The sequence below is a fragment of the Salvelinus alpinus genome, chromosome 16 (assembly GCF_045679555.1).
Source record: "Salvelinus alpinus chromosome 16, SLU_Salpinus.1, whole genome shotgun sequence".
Taxonomy (NCBI): Eukaryota; Metazoa; Chordata; class Actinopteri; order Salmoniformes; family Salmonidae; genus Salvelinus; species Salvelinus alpinus.
In genome coordinates this window covers 46308514-46327450 of record NC_092101.1, presented here as the reverse complement: position 1 = coordinate 46327450, position 18937 = coordinate 46308514, and the positions used below count along the sequence as shown (strand labels likewise).

General features: G+C 43.9%; 1 protein-coding gene across 2 annotated transcripts; it reads right to left on the bottom strand.

Moving 5' to 3' along the window:
- Positions 1-6: 6 nt before the first annotated feature.
- On the bottom strand, positions 7-18409 carry nr2f6b (nuclear receptor subfamily 2, group F, member 6b). Of its 2 annotated transcripts, none has more exons than XM_071346409.1 (4): positions 15037-18409; positions 5505-5599; positions 1866-2447; positions 7-682 (listed from the first exon to the last, which is right to left on the bottom strand). In XM_071346409.1, exons 1-4 carry the CDS (start codon positions 15300-15302, stop codon positions 408-410), a joined length of 1218 nt encoding a protein of 405 aa, XP_071202510.1. In that variant the 5' UTR covers positions 15303-18409; the 3' UTR covers positions 7-407. The 2 variants fall into 2 exon arrangements, with proteins under 2 accessions (XP_071202510.1, XP_071202511.1); XM_071346410.1 differs by having other exon boundaries at positions 1866-2444.
- Positions 18410-18937: the final 528 nt, after the last annotated feature.

The window sequence follows — 18937 nt, the reverse complement described above, 5'->3', positions numbered from 1 at the left end:
CCCTGTTCTGTGTTCCAGAGTCCTGTTCTGTGTTTCAGAGTCCTGTTCTGTGTTCCAGAGTCCTGTTCTGTGTTCCAGAGCCCTGTTCTGTGTTCCAGAGCCCTGTTCTGTGTTTCAGACAGGTCATTTAGAGAGGTCATGATACAGATCAGGAAATATACTCCAAGACAAATGTATAATTTTCTTGGAATACACGGGACAGCTAAACTACCAATGGTTTGATTCCAGCTCCATTCACTGGAAGCTCAGTGTGTGACTCTGTGTGAGTGAGTAGCAATATAGTCCTCCTCTACTAAATCCTCAAGAATTTAGACATTTATGACATCAGTGGCTAATCCCTCTCCATCCCATTCTAGGTTCTAGGTTCCAGGTTCCTCCAGGGTCCTGTGGGTCCCAGGCTCCTGTCCTCACTGCCCAGGGACGTAGGGCCAGCTAATGGAGCTCCCAGAGAGTTGCATGTCCCTGATGAGGGTCTCGATGGGCGTCTTGCCCACCAGGCGCATAAAGAACAGCTGGGAGATGAGGTTGGCGGGCACGGCCCTGAGGGCAGGCAGGCGGAGGAGCAGACGGCCGAAGCGCTGGGGCTGACCCGGGTACTGCATCCTCTCGTACTCCATCAGAGCCACCTGGGCCTTCTCCTGCAGAGACTCTACGTGGACGGGGTCTGTCAGACCACACGCATCTGAAGAGGACAACAGAGGACACACAGACAGACAGACGTAAGCATGGATTTAAAGTCGATCGGAAGTTCAGAAATGGTCAGTGCTACAGTGCAGAAGGCAGGCAGGAGCTACGGTAGAGTGTCTCACAGCCTGAGATCAACGAGACATGCTGACTGAAAGAGCAGATGTGCTATTGCAGAGGTGTAGGTCTACATTTGTCATATTTCTCATATGGACAGAGATATAATGCTTTAAAAGGCTGTTCATATGAGAAATGCTGACGTACAGACTGACCTTAGAATCTGCACAACTAATTTTTGTCTAGATTGAAATACTAGTGGGAGTAAAATGAACACTCATTCCAAAGTTATGAGCCTGGGCCTGTATCCCACTTCCTCCCATATTCTCTCTTTCTAATCTGAGAGCAAGGAAGAGTTACAGTGCCTTCAGAAAGTATTCACAATGCTGTTGTTACAAAGTGGGATTAAAATTGATTTAATTTTCATTTCTTGTCAACTATCTACACACAAAAAATTATGACAAATAAAACACTAATATATATTGATTAGATAAGTATTCAACCCCCTGCGTCAATACATGTTAGAATCACCTTTGGAAGAGAATACAGCTGTGAGGTTTTCTGGGTAAGTCTCTAAGAGCTTTCCTCACCTGGATTGGGCAACATTTGCTCATTATTCTTTTCGATATTCTTCAAGCACTGTCAAATTGGTTGTTGATCATTGCTAGACAACCATTTCCAGGTCTTGCCATAGATTTTCAAGTAGATTTAAGTCAAAACTGTAACTCGGCCACTTCACTGTCTTCTTGGTAAACAACTCAGTGTAGATTTGGCCTTATTGTCCTGCTGAAAGGTGAATTCATCTCCCTGTGTCTGTATAGGGGTCTTGGTTTGGGCCTTGTGACGACCAACCAGTACACTGACCTGGAGACAAGAGGGCGGTGGCCTTAGAGAGACAACCAACCAGTACACTGACCTGGAGACAAGAGGGCGGTGGCCTTAGAGAGACAACCAACCAGTACACTGACCTGGAGACAAGAGGGCGGTGGCCTTAGAGAGACAACCAACCAGTACACTGACCTGGAGACAAGAGGGCGGTGGCCTTAGAGAGACAACCAACCAGTACACTGACCTGGAGACAAGAGGGCGGTGGCCTTAGAGAGACAACCAACCAGTACACTGACCTGGAGACAAGAGGGCGATGGCCTTGAGGCAGCTGTACTCTGCCGAGTCCACCTGAAGCCGGGTCAGCTTATCCACCTGGTCCTGGAACACCCTCACCTGGTCCATGAAGGACACAACCCTCTCTGCTGACATGGGTGAGGAGTGGAAGCCGGCGGCAGCCAGCAGTGGGGCCATGTGCAGCGGCAGGGCGGACTGGGCTGCGTTCAGGACGAACAGCTCGCTCCAGCTCAGTCTCAGCAGAGCCACCTGCTCAGAGACGGGCAGCTCAGGGAAGTAGGGGATGCTCCTGGCCCACTCGATGGTGCTGAAGAGGAGGCGTGCCGCCAGCTCACAGATGTTGTCAATGCCCATGATGGAGCCTCCTCCAGCACCTTGCATCTGCTGCTGCTGGCCGTACTGGGGACCGTAGCGGCTGCTGGGGTACGGTTCGGCACGGAGCAACTGGGAGATGAGCTCAGACACAGGCTGGCCGTTGAAGAATTCACCGCCTACTGGCCCGGCCCCGGTACCACCACCTCCGCCGACCAAAGAAGTGGGACTGATGCCTGAGTGGGATGGAGGGATGCGTCCACGCTGGACTGCTGGAGGGAAGAGAGAAAGGGAGGAGAGGGGAAGAGGGAGAGAGAAAGGGCTTTGTAGAGGTTATAGAGGCTGATGTAAAATAGGGAAGGGCTGTTAAACTTTTTCTTTTGATTTGGGAAGGGTAGTGTGTTTTTTGTTATTGGGCACAGAGGAGTGTGGTGTTTTTTTCCCTGGTTTACATTGACCCTTTTTTTACTAAATCATTACAGGTTTTACTAAATCATTACAGGTTTTACTAAATAATTCATTAGAGGTTTTACTATAACATCTCTTCCACCCTAGACACATTTTCCCATCTGCTTGCATGAGCCTCCCCTACATTAAGGTGTTTTGGTGCTTCCAAAACGTTTACTATACCACAGGTCAGTATAGTCTAGTCTAACGGTCTAACCTGTCCTCGATCCACCATTCATAGTGACAATAGTGACAGGTGGATTGTTTGTCCAGTATCTATAATATGCTAACTAGCATGAAACCACACATAAAATCACTCAAAGCTGCACCAATGTTTTATATAAGCAGAGAAGCCAGGTGTGTCATTGCGCATGAAAGAACAGTGAAGACATGAGACACGCAGCTCACAATGCTTCCCTAATGATCTTGTTTAGAGACAATTCACATATCCTACCTAGACTAGCCTTGCAATAAATAACTACATGATGGTTTTCAAGTGAGAACAACATTCCACTCTAGGCTGTAAACTGCATTGAAAATGTCATTTTGAATAACGGCGCAAAAGCCCTGTAATCTGAATATTTCATTCCATGAATTTAATTGGGATCAGTTCGGGGTCTTCGCTGAACAGTTTATAAGGTCTAGAGAGACTGAGATGCGCTGTCATAATGTGCCCAGGAAAGTCATTCTCTCTCTGCCTCCAATATAGCCGAAATATTTGTCATTTCACTTTTATAAAATGTATTACCTTTTAGGTGTGTCATAAACACAACCAGTCACCATGTTTTAATCTGATTAGGCTGCTTCTAAAGTCTCCTGTAGGAACGCGCACATTCGTCCAAAATATAATTCCAGCACACAAACTGTGCAGATTTTGGTGTTGAAAACACAAACCGTGATGTTGAAGCTCCCCCAAGTCGGTAGGCTTTGCTTATTGGTTGTTGTGTATTGGTGGAAAGTGTGTTGCATATATTTTATATAAATATAGAATAAAAACGCTGACAGAGCTGTAGATGCCTAGCCTGGGGTTTCCCAAACTGGGTCCCGGGGCCCTCTCAGTGCACATTTTGTTTTTTGTTGCAATAACACTACACATCTGATTCAAATAATCAACTAATCATCAAGCTTTGATCATTTAAATCAGCTGTGTAGTTTTAGAGCAAAAAACCAACATGTGCAACACTTGGGTTCCCCAGTTTGGGAAACGCTGACCCAGCTGATTATTGTCTGCAGCTCTGATCGTAGTGGGGCGGCAGGTAGCCTAGTGGTTAGAGCGTCTGACTTGCCTAGTTAAATAAAGAAACATGAACGGAGAGTTAGCTTGTCTGTGGTGGTTGGTGAACCCTCAACCTTCTGGCCCGTAGCCTGCGTGGCACATGCTGAAGTGTCAAAGTTGATATCCACATTTATAAACACAGGGTAGCTACAGTTACACTATATATACAAAAGTACAGTATGTGGACACCCCTTCAAATGAGTGAATTGGCTATTTCAGGAGTGATGAATCACGTTTCACCATCTGGCAGTCCGATGGACAAATCTGGGTTTGGCGGATGCCAGGTGAACGCTACCTGCCCAAATACATAGAGCCAACTGTAAAGTTTGGTGGAGGAGGAATAATGATCTGGGGCCTGTTTTTCATGGTTCGGGCTCCTTAGTTCCAGTAAAGGGAAATCTTAATGCTACAGCATACAATGACATTCCAGATGATTCTGTGCTTCCAACTTTGTGGCAGCAATTTAGGGAAGGCCCTTTCCTGTTTCAGCATGACAATGCCCCCATGCACAAAGCGAGGTCCATACAGAAATGGTTTGTCGAGATGGGTGTGGAACAACTTGACTGGCCTGCACAGAGCCCTGACCTCAACCCCATCGAACACCCTTGGGATGAATTAGAATGCCGACTGCGAGCCAGGTCTAATCGCCCAACATCAGTGCCCGACCTCATTAATGCTCTTGTGGCTGAATGGAAGCAAGTCCCCACAGCAATGTACCAACAGCTATTGGAAAGCCTTCCCAGAAAAGCGGAGGCTGTTCTAGCAGCAAAGGGGCGACCAACTCCGTGTTAATGCCCATGATTTTGGAATAAGATGTTCGACGATCAGGTGTCCACATACTTTTGGTCATGTAGTGTATTTGTGGCCGTAAACACTATTGTGAGGGAGAGTGTCCAATTTCTTTTTTAGTACAAGGGGAGGGTCATGTCAAAATATTTTTTACGTTGGGGAGGGGGGGGGGCTTTTTTTTAATGACACCTCAAGTTGGACCCACCAAACGGCGAAGGTGATCCAAGCGTTTCCAGGTAATGTGGAAACACTGTGGCCTGGCTGCGTCAGTGCTGTCGTTGGGTCACTCAGACCCCTGCATGAATATCCCTGCTGAATATAGCTCTGGGCTGGTGTCAGCTCAAAACAGAATACAGGCTGGGTTATTCAACCTTCACACTGCCTGGGAAATGCCTCTGGCACCTAGCCCTGAATGATACGTACTACGTAGTGGTACTTAGAGACTAGGGGTCAACAGTGTGTTGGTTAGAGGATAGAGCTAAACTGCTTTACAAATACTTTGCAACATGAATTAAGTATAAAACACGTTTGCATTTATATGAAACTGAGACAGTTTTCCTCACCCATTAACACCTTAAAATAGCTTCAGGGGTTTTAAAATTGAGCTTGATGTAGTTTACAGTGTAAATATGCAAATATTTTGGCCACCTGACAAGAGTTGTGAAATGTCAGCTCTGTTTATAACGGCAGGGGCATGTTTTTGAAAAACGATCTTGATGCAGTCAGTTACGATATATGGAACATTTGGATTGGCCTCTGCTTTAGGCATGGTCTGACTGGCAGAGATGTTGTGCAATAGGTAAGATAGGATAGTTACCTTCTTTGCGCATGCCAACACGGAAGCATTTCTTCAGCCGGCAGTATTGGCACTGGTTGCGGTGATGCTGGTCTATCTGGCATTCTCGATTCGACCTGCACAACAGAACATTAAACATAGAACTTAGAACGTGTTATCATAACGAACTTAGAACATAGAACGTGTTATCATAATGTGATTCTCTACAATTTCTCTCTCTCGCTCTCTTTCTGTCTCTCTCACTCTCTCTCTCTCTCCCTCTCTCTCTCTCTCTCTCTGTCTCTCTCTCTATCCCTGTATAGCTGTGTAGGCCAGTATAGCTGTATCCAGCTGGGCATACACTGGTTGAATCAATATTGTTTGCACATCATTTCAATGAAATTGAAATGAGGGAGGCAAAAGGGGGCTTAGCCCGCACAGTTGAAACTTGTGCCCCCTCAGTTTTAGTTTTATGTCGCTCTATAAAAATAACTAAAAAGTTCAAATGATTGAGTGATAGGTTGGCACAAAATCTGTATCTCCACTGCGCTGTGTCAGCACAATGGACATGGTGTGTGTAGTGGGGTTATGGAAAGCCACTGGGGCGGGTAGGTATGATTCCTTTGGGTTTCCACAAAAAGCGGGGGGAAAAACACTTCTCATCTGTGGTAGGCTAAGTGAATAACGAGGTCGGACTCCGCCTGTAATATTATGATTTTGATTTATATAGGCGTTTTTTTTTAAACGCCATGTAATGTGTCAACGATTGTGGACATTATTGAGTTGCTTGTTTCAAACCAACAACCACTGAGGGAGGCATTGGATGTGACAAACGTGTTCAGTCAGCACAGAAGAAGAAGCTACACCCGAGGGAAAGCTCAACTAATCCCCAACCGGCATCTGACGGGCGATCTTACAAGAAGATTTCGGGGAGAGCATCAAGGACGCTGCAACTCTTCTGAAAAGGTAAGAAACAATCTAGCTGGTTGGTTTTCGATCAACATCTTGCTTTTAGCGTGCAGGATGCTGTCTGTGGTGCTGATAGAGCGCAGGGAGATTTCACGCCATTGAACCTGTCACTTCTAGGTTAATAGCATTTTAACTTTTATGTTTATTGTGTTAATAGCGTGATATAAGCAGAATTCAATATAATTCCAATGCAAGAACCTAAATGACGCTCCTGGGCAGTAGCTACACATCGTTATGTTTCATCATAGAAACACAATCATCCTGGCATCCCGAGTGGTGCTGCGGTCTAAAGAACTGCATCGAGGTGCTAGAGGCGTCACTACAGACCCGGGTTTGATCCCAGGTTGTGTCGCGACGGTGAGGACCCGTGAGGCGGAGCACAATTGGCCCAGTGTCGTCCAGGTTAGGGGAGGGTTTGGCCGGCTGGGATGTCCTTGTCCCATTGCGCTCTAGCGACTCCTTGTGGCGGGCCAGGCGCATGCACGCTGACTTGTGTTGTACAGCGTTTCCTCCGACACAATGGTGCGGCTGGCTTCCGGGTTAAGCTGGCAAGTGTTAAGGAGCGCGGTTTGGCGAGTCATGTTTTGGAGGACGCATGACTTGCCTCTCCAGAGCCCGTTGGGGAGTTGCAGCAATGAGACAAGATCGTAATTGGATATCACGAAATTGGGAAGAAAAAGGGAGTAAAATAAAAATAAATAAAACATTTCATTCATTGTATTATGGTATTCTTGGTACACTGTTTGTTTTCACGGTTGTAAATGGAACTGTGTGCCATATCCCAACATGTTGCTGAAGAGGGCCTATAGGCCTATTTACCTGGCAAGACCGCTGTGCATGTCTAGGCCTGTATAGATGTCTAGGCCTGTATAGCTGTCTAGGCCTGTATAGATGTCTAGGCCTGTATAGCTGTATAGGTCTGTATAGCTGTCTAGGCCTGTATAGCTGTCTAGGCCTGTATAGCTGTCTAGGCCTGTATAGCTGTATAGGTCTGTATAGCTGTCTAGGCCTGTATAGCTGTCTAGGCCTGTATAGCTGTCTAGGCCTGTATAGATGTCTAGGCCTGTATAGCTGTATAGGTCTGTATAGCTGTCTAGGCCTGTATAGCTGTCTAGGCCTGTATAGCTGTATAGGTCTGTATAGCTGTCTAGGCCTGTATAGCTGTCTAGGCCTGTATAGCTGTCTAGGCCTGTATAGCTGTCTAGGCCTGTATAGCTGTATAGGTCTGTATAGCTGTCTAGGCCTGTATAGCTGTATAGGTCTGTATAGCTGTATAGGTCTGTATAGCTGTCTAGGCCTGTATAGCTGTCTAGGCCTGTATAGATGTCTAGGCCTGTATAGCTGTCTAGGCCTGTATAGCTGTCTAGGCCTGTATAGCCGTATAGGCCTGTATAGCTGTCTAGGCCTGTATAGCTGTATAGGTCTGTATAGCTGTCTAGGCCTGTATAGCTGTCTAGGCCTGTATAGCTGTCTAGGCCTGTATAGCTGTATAGGTCTGTATAGCTGTCTAGGCCTGTATAGCTGTCTAGGCCTGTATAGCTGTCTAGGCCTGTATAGATGTCTAGGCCTGTATAGCTGTATAGGTCTGTATAGCTGTCTAGGCCTGTATAGCTGTCTAGGCCTGTATAGCTGTATAGGTCTGTATAGCTGTCTAGGCCTGTATAGCTGTCTAGGCCTGTATAGATGTCTAGGCCTGTATAGCTGTATAGGTCTGTATAGCTGTCTAGGCCTGTATAGCTGTCTAGGCATGTATAGCTGTCTAGGCCTGTATAGCTGTCTAGGCCTGTATAGCTGTCTAGGCCTGTATAGCTGTATAGGCCTGTATAGATGTCTAGGCCTGTATAGATGTATAGGCCTGTATAGCCGTATAGGCCTGTATAGATGTCTAGGCCTGTATAGCTGTCTAGGCCTGTATAGCCGTATAGCCTGTATAATCTTGGTTACCCAGAAATAAAATTATCTTGAGAAAGTTTGTCATTTCATATTTTACTTCTGGGGGGAATGTCCTGTATGATTCAAAATGTAGGAAACAGATTAAGAGCATTTTAACCACTGTGTAGTAGACTGTACAGTAACAGGTCAATGGACAGAGAGAAGGGAAAGTTAACCATAGGAACGTTGTCATTTGGGTAATTTGTAAAATGGCGGTATTCAATCTGAACTGGATAACAAGAAGTAAGCGTACATCTTCTCATGCAGCATTTTTGAGACAATGTGCAGTTGAGCTTATTTTCCCTTCACACTGTAAACATAGAGTAAACATAGAGTAAACATAGAGTAAACACTGTAAACATAGAATAAACACTGTAAACATAGAGTAAACACTGTAAACATAGTGTAAAGAACTGTCAACATAGAGTAAACACTGTCAACATAGTGTAAACATTGTAAAAATAGCGTAAACACTGTAAACATAGAGCAAACACTGTAAACATAGTGTAAACACTGTCAACATAGAGTAAACATAGAGTAAACGCTGTAAACATAGTGTAAACGCTGTAAACATAGTGTAAACACTGTAAACATAGAGTAAACAAAGTGTAAACACTGTAAACATAGTGTAAACATTGTACAAATAGCGTAAACACTGTAAACATAGAGTAAACATAGTGTAAACGCTGTAAACATAGAGTAAACACTGTAAACATAGAGTAAACAAAGTGTAAACACTGTAAACATAGTGTAAACATTGTACAAATAGCGTAAACACTGTAAACATAGCGTAAACACTGTAAACATAGTGTAAACACTGTAAACATAGAGTAAACATAGTGTAAACACTGTAAACATAGTGTAAACACTGTAAACATAGAGTAAACACTGTAAACATAGAGCAAACACTGTCAACATAGTGTCAACACTGCAACCACCAGCTCCATGAATCTAACATGCATTCTTACAGCAAAGGACCAATATGTGTTTATCCCTGACAGCACTGAAACCAGTTTGGCGGCTTTTTAATTGAATATAGCCCTTAGATAGTAAACAATAAACAAAGGGTCATATTCATCAGGAGTGTGATGTGGTAGTGCAGTCAATATATTATTGACTATAAACTAGGTGGGAGTGGGAAAGGCACATTTGTATGGTTCTGATTTAAAAAAATATGTATTTTGCCATGTGTATATTATACACCTGAAAATGTAAAACATAAACCTGAGTTAAAGCTGCAACACAGCCTAGCCCAGAGTGGAATCCCCTAAGGGAAATATGATCTAACAAGTTACAGGTTCTATATTTATTATGTACATATGATTTATACAAAGGGTGTGTCTAATCCTGAATGCTGATTGGTTAAAACCGCATTCCAGCCGGTGTCTATTCTACAAGTTACCACAGGCTAAATCTATGACGTTAAAATGCCTATTTACTCTGTTCCATCTGACTGCGCAATCCACTGTCTCATCATTATTTGAATATGTTGGTAACCCGTTGTATAAAGGTGATAATGCACTCATAGCCGGTGTTTGGAGGATATATTGGTACGGTTTGCAGCACCCGTGCCAATATGTCCTCCAAACACCGGCTTCGAGGGCATTTTCACTTAAATGAACACCATGAGCAGAATATGAATTTTTGAGATCCATTAAAGTACACAGTAACCTTTGACATTAACTTATGACTAGCACACAGCTCAGACACCCATGCGTACCCTACAAGACATGTCCCCAGAGGTGTGTAACAGTGATAACACCAAGTAAAAGTGAAATGATAACTTAAAACACAAAAATTGTGGCACTAGGCGCCATTTAAAAAAAATGATGAGCATGGCCTTATTTGTATTTGTATTGATTATGGATCCCCATTAGCTGCTGCTCTTCCTGGGGTCCGGAAAAATTTAAATAGTTATACAACTTTAAAAACATTACAATACATTCATAATATATTTCACAACACACTAAGTGTGTTCCCTCAGAACCCCTACTCCAATAACACATTCTACTGCTGGCATCAGTTACCAGATGTGGAATAGAGTTCCATGTAGTCATGGCTCTATGTAGTACTGTGTGCCTCCCATAGTCTGTTCTGGATTTGGGGACTGTGAAGAGACCTCTGGGGACATGTCTTGTAGGGTACGCATGGGTGTCTGAGCTGTGTGCTAGTCGTTTAATTAAACAGACAGCTCAGTACTTTCAACATGTCAATACCTCTCACAAATACAAGTAGTGATGAAGTCAATTTCTCCTCTACTTTGAGCCAGGAGAGATTGACATGCATATTATTAATGTTAACTCTCTGTGTACATCCAAGGGCCAGCCGTGCTGCCTGTTCTGAACCAATTGCAATTTTTCTAAGTCCCTCTTTGTAGCACCTGACCACACGACTGAACAGTAGTCCAGGTGCGACAAAACTAGAGCCTGTAGGACCTGCCTTGTTGATAGTGCTGTTAAGAAGGTAGAAACTAGGGCCTGTAGGACCTGCCTTGTTGATCGTGCTGTTAAGAAGGTAGAAACTAGAGCCTGTAGGACCTGCCTTGTTGATAGTGCTGTTAAGAAGGTAGAAACTAGGGCCTGTAGGACCTGCCTTGTTGATAGTGCTGTTAAGAAGGTAGAAACTAGAGCCTGTAGGACCTGCCTTGTTGATAGTGCTGTTAAGAAGGTAGAAACTAGGGCCTGTAGGACCTGCCTTGTTGATAGTGGTGTTAAGAAGGTAGAGACTAGAGCCTGTAGGACCTGCCTTGTTGATAGTGCTGTTAAGAAGGTAGAGAAGCTCTTTATTATGGACAGACTTCTACCCATCTTACTAGTTTTGTATCAATATGTTTTGACCATGACAGTTTACAATCCAGGGTTACTCCAAGCAGTTTAATCACCTCAACTTGCTCAATTTCCACATTATTTATTACAAAATTTAGTTCAGGTTTAGGGTATAGTGAATGATTTGTCTTAAATACAATGCTTTTAGTTTTGGAAATATTTAGGACTAACGTATTCCTTGCCACCCATTCTGAAACTAACTGTAGGTCTTTGTTAAGTGTTGCAGTCATTTCAGTTGCTGTAGTAGCTGATGTGTTTAGTGTTGAGTTATCCGCATACATAGACACACTGGCTTTACTCAAAGCATGTCGTTAGTAAACATTGAAGAAAGTAAGGGGCCTAGACAGCTTCCACAGCTGCCTTGTGGAATTCCTGATTCTACCTGGATTATGTTGGAGAGGCGTCCATTAAAGAACACCCTCTGTGTTCTGTTAGACAGGTAACTCTTTATCCACAATATAGCAGGAGGTGTAAAGCCATAATACATGGGTTTTTCCAGCAGCAGACTATGATCGATAATGTCTAAAGCGACACTGAAGTCTAACAAAACAGTTCCAACAATCTTTTTATCATAAATTTCTCTCAGCCAATCATCAGTCATTTGTGTAAGTGATGTGCTTGTTGAATGTCCTTCCCTATAAGCGTGCTGAAAGTCTGTTGTCAATTTGTTTACTGTAAAATAGCACTGTATCTGGTCAAACACCATTTTCCCCAAAACTTTACTACGGGTTGGTAACAGGCTTATTGGTCGGCTATTTGAGCCAGTAAAGGAGGCTTTACTACTCTAAGGTAGAGGCCTGAGGGCACACACTTTCTAGTACGCTTAAATTGAAGATATGGCCAATAGGAGAGGCAATATCGTCCGCTATTATCCTCAGTAATCTTCCATCCAAGTTGTCAGAACTGGTGGCTTGTCATTGTTGATAGACAACAATACTTTTTTCACCTCTTCCGGACTCACTTTACGGAATTCAAACTTACAATTTTTGTCTTTAATAATTTGGTCATATATACTTGGATGTGTAGTGCCACACAAGCTCACAGAACGGGACCTCCGAGTGCTGAAACGTGTAGCGCATTAAAATAGTCTGTGCTCGGATACAACAAAATGTTCCAAACTGCCTCTGGAAGCAACGTCAATACAAGAACTGTTCGTCGGGAGCTTCATGAAATGGGTTTCCATGGCCGAGCAGCCGCACACAAGCCTAAGATCACCGTGCACAATGCCAAGCGTGAGCTGGAGTGGTGTAAAGCTCGCCGCCATTGGACTCTGGAGCAGTGGAAATCCGTTCTCTGGAGTGATGAGTCATTCTTTACCATCTGGCAGTCCGACGGACGAGTCTGGGCTTGGCGGATGCTAGGAGAACGCTACCTAACCAAATGCATAGTGCCAACTGTAAAGTTTGGTGGAGGAAGAATTATGGTCTGGGGCTGTTTTCATGGTTCGGCCTAGGCCCCTTAGTTCCAGTGAAGGGAAATCTTAACGCTACAGCATACAATGACATTCTAGACAATTCTATGCTTCCAACTTTGCCCTTTCCTGTTTCAGCATGATAATGCCCCCATGCACAAAGCAAGATCCATACAGAAATAGTTTGTCGAGATCGGTGTGCAAGAACTTGACTGGCCTGCACAGAGCCCTGACCTCAACCCCATCGAACACCTTTGGGATGAATTGGAACACCGACTGCGAGCCAGGCCTAATCCCCCAACGCCAGTACCCGACCTCACTAATGCTCTTGTGGCTGAATGGAAGCAAGTTCCCAGAGCAATGTTCCAACATCTAGTGGAAAGCCTTCCCAGAAGAGTGGAGGCTGTTATAGCAGCAAAGGGGGGGGACCAACTCCATAATAATGTCTATGATATTGGAATGAAATGTTTCACGAGCAGGTGTCCACATACTTTTGTAGTGTATCTCTCGCTCTCTCTCTGCTGCTTCTCCTTCATTTTTAAAGAAATGTATTTGTTCAAAGCTGTTCGACTATTGTTTTTCTCTCTCTTTGAGTCAACTACTCACCACATTTTATACAATGCAGTGCTAGCTAGCTGTAGCTTATGCTTTCAGTATTAGATTCATTTTCTGATGATTTGATTGGATGGACAACATGTCAGTTCTTGCTGCAAGAGCTCTGATAGGTTGGAGGACGTACTCCGGAAAATGCAATAATTATTCAATAAGTATATGGAAGGGGGTGAGAACCATGAGCCTCCTAGGTTTTGTATTGAAGTCAATGTACCCAGAGGAGGATGGAAAATAGCTGTTCTCTGGCTACACCATTATGCTACCCAGTGGTGTAAAATACTTCAAAGTACTACTTAAGTCGTTTTTTGGGGTATCTGTACTCTACTTTTACTATTTATTTTTTGGAAAACTTTTACTTCACTACATTCCTAAAGTACAGAATGTACTTTTTACTCCTTACATTTTCCCTGACACCCAAAAGTACTCATTACATTTGGAATGTTAAGCAGGACAGGAAAATGGTCCAATTCACACACTTATCAAGAGAACACGTGGTTATCCCTACTGCCTCTGATATGGCGGACTCACTAAACACAAACGCTTAATTTGTAAATGATGTCTGAGTGTCAGAGTGTGTCCCTGGCTATCCATACATTTTAAAAACAATAAAATGGTGCCATCTGTAAGTGATTTATACTTTTACTTTTGATACTTAAGTATATTTTGGCAATTGATTTACTTTTGATATTGAAGTATACTTAGAACCAAATACTTTTAGACTTTTACTCAAGTAGTATTTTACTGGGTGTATTCAACTTTTGCTTGAGTCACTTTCTTTAATAAGGTAACTATACTTTTACTCAACTATCACAATTGGGTACTTTTTCCACCCATGGTGCTGCCCTACAGAATGCTGTTGAGACTACTGTAGACCTTCGTTGAAAAACAGTGTCTTTTAATAAGTTATTTGGTGACGTGAAAATATTTAGTATAGTTGTATCGAAAAAGGAAAACTTTTTTTATGTTTCACTATTTTTATTTTAATGAAATTCACTGAGTAACATGGTCCTCCTCTTCCTTCTCTGAGGCGCATCCACTGCTGAGCAATATGATTGGCTATTCATTCAAGCACCACTTCGCTCCAGCGAATCACAATTTCTCGAGCACTGAGCAGTACGCTACATAAATTGATAGCTACGTTTACACAGCAAAGGTGAGCTGTCCTTAGCAAAAAGAAGTGCCCATCAATCTACTCGCCGAACTTATTTGATTTAGGGAAAGTGATTTACAAAAGTAAACATTCAATAGTGAACATACCAACAATGTGGTGGCTACTGTTGAAAGAAAAAGAAAAATCACTGTAGCGTTGATCTTGACTAGCCTACTGTAGACAGGTCAGTATCTATTTTGGAACGTCATTGTCTTAAAGGGGCAGCATCCTATTTTAAAATGTAAAAAAGAATACGTCTCAAAATGGCATACTTTAGAAACAAACATGAATGTGATTAATACCATGATATTCTAAAGAATAGAATAATGACTTGCATTGGTAAATTATACGAATCAGCTTTTTATCACAATAGCCAAATGTAGCCTATTAATATCTGAATATAGAGAGGAATCAGGCCAATCTATAGGGCCTGCATGACGCCAATCCATTTAAAAAATACACCATGTCCGCACCAGTAGAAATTCTGTTCGGGCCAGCAGATTTTTTGGCCAACTGGCCCGGTTGGGTTAACTTTGAACCCTGTCATAGCCTACGAATAGGACCCAGAGTTTTACACAAACAGGTCATGAGATCAAGAAAAACTCCAGGCCCCAGAAAAGACATGCACAGATTTTGCCACAGCACTTTTGATCCAGTGGTGCCACCTCTGCCTACCTGCAGGAGTAGTTGAGGTTCCTTCTGATGCTCCTCTTGAAGAAGCTCTTACAGCCCTCGCAGGTGAATACGCCGTAGTGTTTACCACTGGACTTGTCCCCACACACCACGCAGTCCACCACGCACACCTTGTCTTCGTCTCCCACCTCCACATCACTCCCGGCCTGGGGCGAGCCCTCCTCATCCCCACGCAGGTAAGCCTTCTCCCCACCCAGTCCGTTGGTCTCCCGGTTAGGATTGCCCCATCCCCCGCTCACCATGGCCATATCGGAGCTAAACGGCCGACACACACACTCTCTCTTACACACGCCTGTCCACTCACCAAGTGCTCTACTCTTTTCTCTGAAACTCTTCAGCTACAACACTTTAGTTTCTAATCATACAAAAATACATTTTTGAGTTCACTTCCAGGACAAGTAATAGAGTTGACCTCTTTCCCCTTCTGTCTCTGTGAAATGACCCGGAGGTCCTTCTCACTGCTCTACTTCTCTATCGTCGCTCTCCTTTTCTTCTCCTCCTCTCCTCTGTCTTTCCTGTGACCCAAGTCAATGACTCCTCCTAAAAGTTCTGACACAACGAGCGGTTCAGAGTTCAGGAGGGGGAAAAGGGTGCAGCCTGCCCTTTCACAGAAAACAATACATTACACTTAGAGGCTTAGGCTCTCCCTCTCTCTCTGTTTCTCTGTCTCTCTTTCTCTCTCTCTGTCTCTCCCTCTCTCTCTGTTTCTCTGTCTCTCTTTCTCTCTCTCTGTCTCCCTCTATCCCTCTCTCTGTCTCTCTTTCTCTCTCTCTGTCTCTCCCTCTATCCCTCTCTCTTTATCTCTTTCTCTCTCTCTGTCTCTCCCTCTATCCCTCTCTCTTTATCTCTTTCTCTCTCTCTCTATATATATATATATATCCCTCTCTCTTTCTATCCCTCTCTCTCTCTCTCTCTCTCTCTCTCTCTCTCTCTCTCTCTCTCTCTCTCTCTCTCTCTCTCTCTCTCTCTCTCTCTCTCTCTCTCTCTCTCTCTCTCTCTCTCTCTCTATCCCTCTCTCTCTCTGTCCCTCCCAGAGGGAAAAAAAAACACCTCTCCCGTAGGATTACTTTACTACTTACAAACTAGTCAGACCAGTTCTGGGCTGTGTAGAAAGTGCCATCTATCAATCTAACAGGCAGAAGCACAGAACTCATTTCTGTCAAGAACTTCTGATACAAGCCGCTATTCAGAGAATGTTAGAAATGGACTGTTGTCATTCAACCCCCATTAGAAGGTTGATTTACTTTGTCTTTGGTCTGTTGCTAGTAGTCTATGTTTGGTTCACAGTTTACACATGCTCACACCCTCACAAACTTGTATAAACAGCCCTTTTGGTTTCACTAGCTTGGCAGAACTATCCTATCTCCCCAGACAGCCAATACTCAAAGACGATAGACGAATCCAGAGAACAACCAGACTGATTCTATAGGCAGACTATCTATAGGCAGACTGAATCTATAAGCAGACTGAATCTATAGGCAGACTGAATCTATAGGCAGACTGACTCTAATGCAGACTATCTATAGGCAGACTGAATCTATAGGCAGACTGACTCTAATGCAGACTATCTATAGGCAGACTGAACCTATAGGCAGACTGAATCCAATGCAGACTGAATCTAACGCAGACTGAATCTATAGGCAGACTGAATCTATAGGCAGACTGAATCTATAGGCAGACTGAATCTATAGGCAGACTGAATCTAACGCAAACTGAATCTATAGGCAGACTGACTCTATAGGCAGACTGAATCTATAGGCAGACTGAATCTATAAGCAGACTGAATCTATAGGCAGACTGAATCTATAAGCAGACTGAATCTATAGGCAGACTGAATCTATAGGCAGACTGAATCTATAGGCAGACTGGATCTATAGGCAGACTGAATCTATAGGCAGACTGAATCTATAGGCAGACTGAATCTATAAGCAGACTGAATCTATAGGCAGACTGAATCTAATGCAGACTGAATCTATAGGCAGACTGAATCTATAGGCAAACTAAATCTATAGGCAAACTGAATCTATAGGCAGACTGAATCTAATGCAGACTGAATCTAACGCAGACTGAATTTAATGTAGACTGAATCTATAGGCAGACAGAATCTATAGGCAGACTAAATCTATAGGCAAACTGAATCTAACGCAGACTGAATCTATAGGCAGACTGACTCTAATGCAGACTATCTATAGGCAGACTGAACCTATAGGCAGACTGAATCCAATGCAGACTGAATCTAACGCAGACTGAATCTAATGCAGACTGAATCTAACGCAGACTGAATCTATAGGCAGACTGAATCTATAGGCAGACTGAATCTAACGCAGACTGAATCTAACGCAAACTGAATCTATAGGCAGACTGACTCTATAGGCAGACTGACTCTATAGGCAGACTGAATCTATAGGCAGACTGAATCTATAAGCAGACTGAATCTATAGGCATACTGAATCTATAAGCAGACTGAATCTATAGGCAGACTGAATCTATAGGCAGACTGAATCTATAGGCAGACTGGATCTATAAGCAGACTGAATCTATAGGCAGACTGAATCTAATGCAGACTGAATCTATAGGCAGACTGAATCTATAGGCAGACTGAATCTATAAGCAGACTGAATCTATAGGCAGACTGAATCTATAGGCAAACTGAATCTATAGGCAGACTGAATCTATAGGCAGACTGAATCTATAAGCAGACTGAATCTATAAGCAGACTGAATCTATAAGCAGACTGAATCTATAGGCAGACTGAATCTATAGGCAGACTGAATCTATAGGCAGACTGAATCTATAGGCTTGCTATTTAAAACACAGAAATGATAAACAGCTCCTTGTGGTCCTGCTAGTCTGGGAAAGTTCAAAGTGTAGTGACGTCCCCTTGCTCTGTCTGTTGTGAAGCAGCATCTGTTTCGTGTTCCTCTCTTGCTCCCATATATCTGTGGCTTCAATAGTTCAAACCACCAGAACAAACACGGTGAAAACACAGCTGAGAAGAGGAGGAAAAGACTCTCTACTATCCCTTAAACAGAATGCAAGTTCCTCCTAGCAAGTCTCCCCTCGTCTCTCTCTTCTTCTCTCTCTTTCTCTCCCTTGTTTTGTCAGTGCTTGTCCATCCAGCAGTAACGACTTGAGGCCTAAGTCTCTCTGCATTCCCGTAAGCACAGTCACAATCTCCTTCTTACTCCTCTCCTCTGGCCCCGGCTTGAATAAATTAGGCAAACCAGCGGAGGAAAAACACGGTCACAGACGATAGCCAAAGCTAGCCGCTGAGGTGGAGCGCAGTCTAACAGCCTCTTCTGCTGGTCTTCTCTCTCTCTCTCTCCCTCCGTCTCTCCCTCCCTCCTTTCGCCCAGTGAGTGAGTAGGGAGCATGTGTCTGTGTGCTCAAGCCCTCTGGTTGCCATGGCACTCATTGCCTTATAAGGCCATTGGAGTCAAAGAGCAGAGAGTGGGCTGTAGAGGGAGCTACACTGGAGGGCTCTCTCTCTCTCTCTCTCTCTCTCTCTCTCTCTCTCTCTCTCTCTCTCTCTCTCTCTCTCTCTCTCTCTCTCTCTCTCTCTCTCTCTCTCTCTCTCTCTCTCTCTCTCTCTCTCTCTCTCTGTCTCTCTCTCTGTCTCTCTGTCTCTCTCTCTCTCTCTCTCTCTCTCTCTCTCTCTCTCTCTCTCTCTCTCTCTCTCTCTCTCTCTCTGTCTCTCTGTCTCTCTCTCTCTCTCTCTCTCTGTTGCTCTCTCCCTCTCTCTCTCTCTCTCTCTCTCACTACACACACACACACACACACACACACACACACACACACACACACACACACACACACACACACACAAACACACACACACACACACACACACAGAGAGAGAGAGAGAATGCCGCTGCCTGCTCGC

Bases quoted from the DNA above. Each gene is read 5' to 3' on its own strand.
- nr2f6b (XM_071346409.1), bottom strand. From the start codon at position 15,302: ATGGCCATGGTGAGCGGGGGATGGGGCAATCCTAACCGGGAGACCAAC. The intron at 5,600-15,036 runs GTAGGCAGAGGT...TCTGTTGTGCAG, and splicing joins AACCTCAACTACTCCTGCAG to GTCGAATCGAGAATGCCAGA. The intron at 683-1,865 runs GTCAGTGTACTG...TGTCCTCTTCAG, and splicing joins CATCGCCCTCTTGTCTCCAG to ATGCGTGTGGTCTGACAGAC.